The 10,339-nt window shown below is 48.8% G+C and overlaps 1 protein-coding gene across 5 annotated transcripts in view; it reads right to left on the bottom strand.

Annotated features, from left to right (window-relative positions):
- Positions 1 to 343: 343 nt before the first annotated feature.
- The window catches only part of LOC118230331 (rho guanine nucleotide exchange factor 4-like), a 38,357-nt gene continuing 28,361 nt past the window's right edge, over positions 344 to 10,339 (bottom strand). For 3 of the 5 annotated variants that reach the window (XM_035423222.1, XM_035423224.1, XM_035423223.1), the window contains 9 exons: positions 8,004 to 8,180; positions 7,450 to 7,644; positions 6,702 to 6,881; positions 6,199 to 6,431; positions 5,382 to 5,511; positions 5,158 to 5,289; positions 4,601 to 4,844; positions 3,341 to 3,418; positions 347 to 1,405 (listed from right to left, as the gene is read on the bottom strand). In XM_035423222.1, the coding sequence (XP_035279113.1) occupies positions 1,248 to 1,405; positions 3,341 to 3,418; positions 4,601 to 4,844; positions 5,158 to 5,289; positions 5,382 to 5,511; positions 6,199 to 6,431; positions 6,702 to 6,881; positions 7,450 to 7,644; positions 8,004 to 8,180 (1,527 nt within the window). In that variant the 3' untranslated portion in view covers positions 347 to 1,247. Of the gene's footprint in view, positions 1,406 to 3,340; positions 3,419 to 4,600; positions 4,845 to 5,157; positions 5,290 to 5,381; positions 5,512 to 6,198; positions 6,432 to 6,701; positions 6,882 to 7,449; positions 7,645 to 8,003; positions 8,181 to 9,739; positions 10,016 to 10,339 lie in introns of those variants that run through there. The other 2 variants (XM_035423226.1, XM_035423225.1) reach the window with 2 other exon arrangements.

Below are 10,339 nucleotides of genomic sequence, written 5' to 3'. Positions count from 1 at the left end.
TTATCATATATTGTGAGACACTAGGAAATAAAAAAAATAAAAAAATAGTTTGCAAACTAAAGATGTGCGAGTATCACATCCAAAACTGGAAAATGAGATTTCTATTTTTAAAGTGTTCATGTCACTCAAGCCTGGCTTAGTTATTGTGTGACAGGTAAATGCTAGTTACTCTAATCAACAACTACATGTATATATACATGCATTATGTATCCCCAGAGGTAGAGAACTTTACTTCAGCTGCTTCACGAAAACCTTAGGTTTGTAGAGTAGAGATTATCAGACAGCCCTGGATAAGAGCCCATACCAACAGATAGCTGTAAAAAAACACTTCCCGATTATTCAGTTAGATGGCTGAATGGGTGAGTATCAAGACATTTTATTTGTATTGGGAGGAAAAAAAATGTTCTCAACTCAAAGTTCACAGCAATTCATGCAAAACCTCATCACATTTCCAGGTGATGCTTTGAATGGCACTTCGACAAAGAAGTTCATTACTGAAATTAACATGAAGGCCCACTCGGAAGGAACAGGGGAGTGGCAGCTGGAGAACGACATGACGGGGGGCAAAGTGACGGACTTCTTCGGGTCAGACTCCGGACCAGGTGCGCTTCTGCAGGACGAAATCTTTGGGATTGTTTGACTTTAGCGTAGAGATGTTAACTTCATGGTTGGACACTCCAAGTCCATTGCAGACAAATGAATTCACAGAAAGAGGAAGAGACGGGAAATTGCGCTTTGTGGTACCCTTTCTCTCTTTTTGAATTCTGATGATGCAATGAACATTAAACAACAAATACAAAAGCTTGTTAACTGGCACAGTGAACAATTGGCATATGTTAAAAAAAAACAACACACATTGAAAGAAGTCCTTTCTTCAGTCATGGTCTTTCTGATGTACAAAGCGCAGGCTATAGCATAATCACATGATGACTTGGAGCAGTAGTAGTAGTGTTAGTACTAACAGGTGCATCTGTAGTTGAAGTAGCGGAGTAGTAGTGCTATGGTTGTAGTCCTAGTACTAGAAACGACGGCAATTGTTCTCTTCAAAGTATAAACAAGGTCCAAGAGCTGGTGCCCAAAGTCTGATTGTAACCAACCTATAAAGTGCTTTCTCAAAGGAACAAAAAATATCATCATCATAATAATAATTATAGCAACCGTAATACAATATCAATAATAACCAAAAAAAAGAAGAAATCATAAAAGGGTAAAAACAGAAAGTCCAGGCACGAGCAGCACGTGTCCCCTCATTTCTTGAAGGGCGTTAGCCTGCCGATGTTGTGCCAGAAGTTGGAGCTCTTGCGCTTGGGCTCGGCCAGCATGAAGACCTGCTGCTGGGGCAGGGCAGCAGGCAGCGCTGGGTGCTTCTGGCGTAGCAGGAAGTCGTAGTAGGGCCTGGTTACAGCTGCCGGAGGGGACAGGAAGTGAGTCAGTGAGGCCCACGCACACACATACACGCAATGCACTCACTCATCCTGTGCAAGAAAACAGATAAAGTATGTTGCTAACAGCCAACAAATATATTTGGTATCACTGACACTACATTCAATGATTGGAGTTGTTTACATGCTCTGAAAATAAATTTCACAAGTATGTGACTGTACAATATATAAACTGGGAAAAAGTGGAAAACATCAATACCTTCTCTAAAATGTATTTAATTAATGTCTATATCTTAATCTATATATTACAAGAGAAGGTATGTCCAGAACCCCTCTGTATCACACTCCAGGTGTCCTACATAGGGTCAAGACTGGGGTCAGCAACTGACACACTGCAAAAGTTAGACGAGAAGCCGGAATTCAGCATGGAAAATAGGTTCAGTAACATTAGTGAGGAAGCAGACAGCCAACTGAGGCTTAATGCAAAACGGAACACGACAAACAACCAGCCAAGCCAATGACCAAGGCGATTAGTTTTGTGTACAGTATGTGTCCTGTGGGCAGTATAGTGGTTGATTCCAGACAGTGCCTTGCCCTAGAAATGTAATTAATTTGTACAGTACATATAGGGCTTACGGTATATATCAATACTATATCAATTTCACTATAAAACACATACTATAAGCGAAAGAGAAAACAAGAAATAAATTCCCATTAAAATTCCGAAGTTTTTGTTTTTCTATTATTGGTTTTTTGTTCTACAAGTGTCACTTTTGATCAAAACTGATCTCAAGAGAGTAACTAAGGCAGCATTACACCGTACCCTGGGTCAGGGACCCCCAGGGGTCTACAAAGGAGCCTTCTGGGGGTCTTTAGCAAAATTGAAATCATAGTTTCCTTCATAAGAATGACCTATTTTAAACTTAAAGATAACATATACCCAGGTTTCACATCATCTGTGATGTTATGACCGTTGTAATTTATTACATATTTAGACAAATGATTTATATTGTATATATTACTAGGTACATCTGCTACAGATTTACAGTATATGATGTCCTGTTTTAGGCACGCTTCCATGTACCTTATTTTTTATGCTAAGCAGACAGTATAGTGCAGACTGAAGTGGATAAAGTGTCACTACTGAACTTTTTTACACAAGTGTGTGTCTCTGCTACTAATTTCAGCAATGCTTGAGATATAAAAAGGCCTTTGGCTTTGGGAACCCTGCCCAGTGTGAGCAATGTGACGGGTGAGGGCCAGGGTGGGTCAGTCTGGTTAGCTGGAGCGCATCCCGCTCGCACGTTACCCTGAGGCTAACGGAAGAGGTCACGACCCTGGGAGGACGCCCAGGACAGGGCCCTGCGCAGGACCCCCGGGGCGGGGGGAAACCTCGGCCGAACCCGGAGGCGCGGGGGGAGTTTGGGTCTGGGAAGAGGAGGGGCGCCGGCGCCAAACAGGTGTCGAAAACCTGAGGCAGGCCAAAGGGGGGTCGTGGGGGTTGGGAGGGTGAGGAGGTGAACCAACGGAAGGAGAAGAGGCACAGACAGAGGGACAAAGAGAAGGACAGATGGACGTGAGAACACTGGATGTGAAAGAAACAGGACATGGACAGAAAATTCTGGAAGAAAAGTGAAGGAACACTGTGCAGTGGCCGTCTGGCATCCCCTGCTGGCATCGGACAGGAGTTTGGGCTGGTGTGAATATCAGCTAAAGCAGGCTTTAGCCTGCTTATCCTCCCTGCTGCAGAGGTTGCATTGTGTCCCGAAGAACCATGTTCCTGTCACAATGCCAGTTTAATCCACCGTGGGTTTATTCATGAAGCCAGGAGGAAATTTCCCTGGAGGAATTTCAAACTGCCCATGGTGCATTTGCCACCTCGGGCCCGCTCCATCTTTTCCGCCATTATTTTCCTGTAATGGGTGACGGGGGTGCAGTTCGGCAGAATGAGCTGATACCTTTCGGCTTCCCGGCTGGGTGGCTTTTGCTGGCATTCAGCATGGCCTGTTTCTTCTGGACGTCTGTGATGGCGAAACCTGTGAGGAACCCAGAGGAGAGCGTGCATGATCAAGACCTCACAGGTATGGCACATTGTTGTTGCTCACAGGTAAAACACAGGTACACTGCTGTCAGGATTTCACAGGTAAAAACACAGGTACACTACTGTCAGGTGTTCACAGGTAGAAACACAGGTACACTACTGTCAGGAGTTCACAGGTACAAACACAGGTATACTGCTGTCAGGTGTTCACAGGTAGAAACACAGGTACACAGCTGTCAGGAACTCACAGGTAGAAACACAGCTATGCAGCTTACAAAAGAAATACTGAGCTCAAGAGTATGTTTTCCGTTAACTTCAAGACACCAATGAAATAGGCAATAATGTAATGACAATATGCCAAGATTTCAATTCAGACACTTTCCCTGAGGTGAATTTGCACATAGAAGCAGGCCAGGTGATATGTGGGGTTGTTTCTGTGGGCTCAGAGCTAGCTGGTCTGGGACAGTGCTTCCGCTTCGTGCATTTGAATGGAAAAACGAAACCGCATTAATCAAAATTCAGAACTTGGCGAGGGAGCCAACTTTAAATCCTGTACGAGGCGGTTCCGTGCAGAGACGGGCCCATAAATCTATCTGCTGCTGCCAATTACAAATTATCCTTCGCTTGCCAAAAGCGTGCCTTTATCCATTAATGCAAATGGCCTGGCATCGTCTTACAGGAAGATGTGGTTCACATTATGTTCTACTGAGGATTTCAGCTTTTCCTGTCTCAGTAGAAGGTCAGACAGGGCTATTACAGTCATCCGGGACAAACAGTATTTCCTCTCTACTGTAATCCATGGCTTGAAAATGATCCAAATTTCATAAGTCTGAAGAAAGTATTGTGTGGGTGTGTGTGCGTGTGCATATGTGTACATGTGTGTGCGTGTGTACGCGTGCATGTGTGTGTGTATGTGTGCATATGTGTGTATGTGTGTGCACATGTGAACGTGTGTGTGTGCATGCGTGTGTATGCGTGCGTATGTGTGTACATGTGTGTGTGTGTGTGCGTGAGTGCGTGTGTATGTGTGTGCACATGTGAACGTGTGTGTGTGCATGCGTGTGTATGCGTGCGTATGTGTGTACATGTGTGTGTGTGTGTGCGTGAGTGCGTGTGTATGTGTGTGCGTGTGCATACATGCCTGTGCACACGGTGTTGAGGGCGGGCGCAGTCTCACCTGTCTCCCGGTCGTGCTGCACCTGTCCCCGTTCGTCGGCAAAGGCCTGCAGCCAGCGCTGCTTGTGCTCCGGCTTCTTGGCGCACAGCAGGTGGAGCTCCTCCCCCCCGGGGGACCTCAGCTTGAGCGCGTTCTTCACGGTCACGTTCAGGTCCTTGTCCTTGCCGTCCTCCACGTCCACCACCTCGATCTGGTCCATGTCCATGCGGCCCTTGTAGTAGAGCATGTCCCTGCGGAGCAGATCCTGGGGACAAGAGAAACTCCACAATAAGCGTGGAAGCGATCGGAAAATATCCACACGAGCAATACGACATGCTGAGAACAAGCCAAAGGAAAGACTTTCTGTTCTGTACTAGATATTTATCTAGTCTGCTATGCAGCCTCAGTACGTTCCAAATATGTCCAGATTTTCACATTTATTTTTTGATGTTGTACAGAAAACCAATCAGGTATCTTAATATTTGTGTTAAATTATCATTGTCAAATACACTAGTGAGGCTTCCCCCCCCCCCTCCCAGAGAACACAAGTTGATCACCCCCTGCTGGCCATCGCTCACCTTCTTGCAGTAGACCATCTGGTGGTCAAACAGGAAGAACATGCGCTGCTGGCTCTTGGCCTGGGGCGGGGAGATCTTGGTCAGCTCCCCGGAGAAGATCAGGTCCGAGCTCCGGCTGAGGAGGTCCTCTCCCTGCAAAACCGCACGCGCCGCACGTTAAAACACCCGAACGTGAAGTACGGTACTCTACGGCCTCCTCTTCCCCAAAGCGAGGATGTCCTCACCTCCCAGTCCTCGATGGCGCTCTGCCACTGGGCGATCTTGTCAATGTTCTCCAGTCGCCGCTTCCTCTCGTTGATGAGCCGGGCCACGTTCTTCATGGCGTTTAACGCCGCCTCCACGTCTCTGTAGTCCCTGCGGTCCAGACAGAAAAACAGCTGCAGGTTCTCCCTTTCTGAACTGGGTTGCGTTTCCCTGCCTTTCAGGATGTGTAGCTGTGTTGTCAGCCACGTACGGGAACGTGTAGCGGTGTGCAAGGTGCATTCTGGTAAATGTCGGTGCGGGCATGTACAAATGGGTTTCTGTGTGCGTGTGCAGACGACAGACGCAGATGGAGGTGGTTGTTGCTGGGCGTAGGAACCACAGGTTAAGTTGATGCAGACATGTGCAGTTACTGCAGGTATGTGCTATTGTACAGCTAGCGCAGTAAATATACTTGCAGGAGTACATAGATGTTCCATGCATGTGCTGGTGTGTAAATATGCCTACAGGAGTAGATAAATGTTCCATGCGTGTGCAGGTGTTCAAATATACTTGTAGGAGTAGGTAGATGTTCCATGCATGTGCAGGTGTTCAAATATACTTGTAGGAGTACATAGATGTTCCATGCATGTGGAGATGTGTAAATATGCCTGCAGGAGAAGATAGATGTTCATGCATGTGCTGGTGTGTAAATATGCCTACAGGAGTAGATAAATGTTCCATGCGTGTGCAGGTGTTCAGATATACTTGTAGGAGCAGATAGATGTTCCGTGCATGTGCAGGTGTGTAAATATGCCTGCAGGAGTGCACAGATGTTTGTTATTGAGCTGGTCGCAGTACCTGTGCTGGGGGTTGGTATACTTCAGCAACTCGGCCAGCTGCAGAGGGTACTTGCAGATCTTCTGGACCGGCGTGAGCAGGAAGCCGTCCAGGGAGATGTCTATCATCTTCTGCAGCAGACGGCACGCCTCGAAGAACACCACGTATTTGTTGACCTTCATGAGCTTACACAGCTGGAGGCAGGCGTTGGGATGGTTGTTGCAGTACTCGGAGTAGATCTGGAAATCTGTTTGCTGGAACACAGGAAAGCAGGAGAGAGATGTCAGTCAGCACTACACCCTGAAATTTCTCTCTGATGAAAGCATGGTGCATAGAACATCTGAATTCTTGAATGTCAAAATCTGCTCCATATAATGTGTGTGTGTGTGTGTGTGTGTGTACACATGTGTTAGTTCCTTATTCGGGAAATTCACCTCTACAAAAAAAAAAAAAAAAAAAATGGCAATGAACACATACAGACGGGACTACAAATGTCACAGTAAGTGTTTTGGGGATTTTCTCACATGTTCTAAGAAACAGGAGCCTATTTCGCTGGTGTGGGGCTGCTCCTTGTTGAACTTCTTCTCCAGGGCCTTCAGGAATTTCTTCTGGAAGCGGTAGATCTCTTCGATGTTGCCGAAGATGGTGCGGAGCTGCTCCTCAGTAAACATGTCTGTCCTCTTCCGGCACTGCTTGATGTAGCCCTGAGTGGGGATACAGAAGACATCAAGCAGTGATTTAACATTTTTGTACAAGTTAAATGCTACATAACTGCTCTTGATTGGCCCTGTACCACGTACAAAAGTACTTCATCATGTCCACGTTAGTACATAACCAAACTGATTTAAACATGGAAGTGTCGCTTGTAAACATGACTGTCAAACATTAACTGTGCTTAATTACTGGCAATCAACTTAGATTATTGAGGTGTATCAAATGGGATAATTGTTTGAGAAGAGACTATTGCGACCTCTAGCTGGCGGAGGACTTAAGTACATTGCGAGAAAACAAGGGAACACAAACTGGTGGCGCAACCACCCTATCAGCCATGCACTAGGGCTTCCCGTGAGACATTTAGCATGCCCTACTGGTTCTCACATTAAGCAGTTGAATGCTGTTTCGGCTAAACAGAAACCACACCAAATGCACCCAAAATAGATGAGCCAGAATGCCATACTAAGCGCAGCCTACAATAAGGGGGTGGAACTCACTTACTCTCCTGGAATGTATCAAGCGCAGCCCAGTTGTGGGGGGTGAGTGAGTGGGACTTACCTCACAGATGTCCTTCAGGTGCTTGATGTAGTCTCTCTCTGTACTCATGATCTCGTTGATGACGTTGGCCCTCATCTGCTCCTTGCAGGGCAGGCCGGGGCCCAGCAGCCTCCCCGTGGAGGCGCTGTCCTCCTCCTGCGCCTCCTCCAGCTTAGCTAGGTACTCCTCCATCGGCTCATCCTGGTTCACTCGTAACTGGGAAAAACAGGCCAGAAACAGCGTCAGACATGCATGTGCTTCTACAGGGGCCTGTGAAGGAGGTCCTCAGCAAAATGTAAAAAGTATTCTCCCCATTTAAGATTAGTTTTTGAAGTACGTGTGTGTATGCTTCCATATTTCATTAATTGTACAGGCTATCCATGGGTATGTTGTGATTACAGTTACACACCTTATATAGATATATAAAAACTGATGATTTAGACATGATTCCATGTAGCAGCTGAAATGGGCACTGCAGACTGTAGTAAGTAGTGCAAAGTCAAAATAAAAATTAAATAGAAGGAGGTGTAGTATGGCCATTTGACCTAGAGATGAAAGGTGAGGAGGGGGCCTACCCGAACGAAGCTGGCCGGGAACCAGCCCTCGCTGTCCTGGATCCGCCCCCACCACCACTCCTTGTTGCTGGCGTCCACCACTTCGATGACATCACCGGCCTTGAAGCCCAGCTCCTGGTCGTCCATGGTGACATGGTCCCAGAGCGCCTCCGCGCAGACGCTGCCATCGCTGATCAGCTGGAGAGAGGACAAGCACAACTGACCTTGGATCATCCCTTCATAGATGCTGCCATCGCCGATACACTGGGAGATGGCGGGCACAACTGACCTCAGATCAGTCCTGAGGGGGTTGCACACAGTGCATGCCGGGATGCTGACAGTGCATGTTGGGACAACATTGATTAAACGCCACCGTCCAGAATGCAACAGCAAGTCATGTTTCAGCCGAACCAATAATTTGGCTGTTTTTTTAGAGGACTCAGCTACATAGTTAAAGACCAAGCTGTCACAGAGATTTATGGGGGAATTAACTGGCAGTGGAGTTCGGCTCATTTGGGTCTGACTGTGAGGAGCCTGGCAGGAAGGACTAGTCACAGGGGAATTTTAAGAAATATACACACATACTGCAATATATACTGTACCCACACACACACACAAGCAGAATGATGATAACAAGGTTATGGAGAACCATCAAAACAGGCTTGTCACCCTCCCATCACACTGTCACCATGGAGATGGTCGCTACTGCCCATTTTCCAAGCGATGCGCCCACACAAATCGTCCCCTACGTGCCATCGGCGTCGTAACACAATTGCGTGCTCCAGAAAGAATGCAGAAGGAATGGGAACCCGCAGGCACGCTTTCCCAAACGGTTTCCCGGAGATGAGCGCTCCTACAGAGCGACGCGGTGCGAACGATCACGCGTATCAAACAGACAGACGCGCACTCACCGGGCCCCGCCTCCGAACCCCAGAGCGGCCCTGAGGGTTTGCGCCCCGCTATTTATATCCGCGCGCGGGGTGTTTTCGTCGGTGACGACAGCGGCGACAAACGAGGCTGACAGAAGGAGGCGCACGCGGCCTGTACGTGGAGGCGTAGGAGACTCTGTGGCCCGCGGGGCACGTAGGAGCAGATTTTGACGGGATGGGAACTGGGGCCCGCTGACCTTTGGGCCAGGGCGAGCTCGCAGTGGTCAGACACGTCCTGTCTGCTGCCTCCGTCCACGCGTGGCTGTGCCATCTCCCCGTGAAAGCTTGTGGCGGCATCGCTACATTTGCATAACCCTCAGGTCTGTGAAGACCAATGCAGCTCAGAGGAGGGGGGGGGGGGGGGGTGCACAGCTGAGCCCATAGACACATATGCAGACAGGAGCACGCATGCTTTAATGCACTTTGCACTGATTAACATGGACCTCCTCCCGTACTGCTGATTGGATAGCCCAGATTAAAAGGAAGTACAAGCATACACTCAGTGCATTTATGAACACAGCCATCAAATAACACACCTACGAGTCTCTCTCTCACCCACAAACAAACACACACAGACACACACACACACACACACACTTCCTCTCACAGACACTTACACACAAGCACACATATATACATACATAAATATGCATGCACAGACACACACACTTTGCAATATTTATGAAAAAGCGGAACCCTGCGGTGCACAAGCGCACACCTCTCCCCCCGGCCAGCCCTTCCCCACAGCGTCTCTAAATCATCCCTGCTTGCGCTGCGCGTTAGCATCGGTGCTAACCGCCCTCCCCCCTGCTCCCTTCTCTCCTTTACCTGCGTACCCGTCCTCTCGTTCCGGACGCCCATCTGCGCGAACGCGCTGCGGGAGTGGGGGGCTGAGAGGGTACGGTCTCCCCCACTCCTCCCTCACTCCCTCGCCCGCGCCCCCTACTGGAAGGCCAGCAGGAACATCAGCACCACGTTGACGAAGATGAGGAGCACCATGATGAGGAAGACGGCCAGCTTCTGCGCGTCGGGGCTCAGGTTGCAGCGCAGCAGCAACTCGGCCAGGCCCCTCCTCGGCCCCGGGGCCCCCTGCGTGTCGCGAGCCATGCCTCCCTCCCTCCCTCCCTCCCCGCCGCCTCCTTCTCCTCCGCTCCGCCCTCCCCCTCTCTCCCTCTCACTCTCCTCTAGCGATGTCGGGAACACCGGCCGCTCTGACTCAGCATCTCTCCTGATCGCAGCGCGGCTCCCTGGCTCTCCTTCATGTCCTCGTTCCCCTCCGCCGTTTTCCCCCTCTCTCTCTCCTCCTCTCTTCTCTCTCCCCCTCTCTTTTGCTGCTCCTAATCTGCTTATACGGGAGGATTCTGCTAATTCCCTCGGATCTGATTACTTGGCGTGACGGCTTTCTTCCCGCCCCACGACCCTTCTGAA

The sequence above is a fragment of the Anguilla anguilla genome, chromosome 6 (assembly GCF_013347855.1).
Source record: "Anguilla anguilla isolate fAngAng1 chromosome 6, fAngAng1.pri, whole genome shotgun sequence".
NCBI classification, from domain to species: domain Eukaryota; kingdom Metazoa; phylum Chordata; class Actinopteri; order Anguilliformes; family Anguillidae; genus Anguilla; species Anguilla anguilla.
The sequence above is the reverse complement of the archived record's forward strand: the minus strand, read 5'-3'. Positions and strand labels throughout refer to the sequence as shown.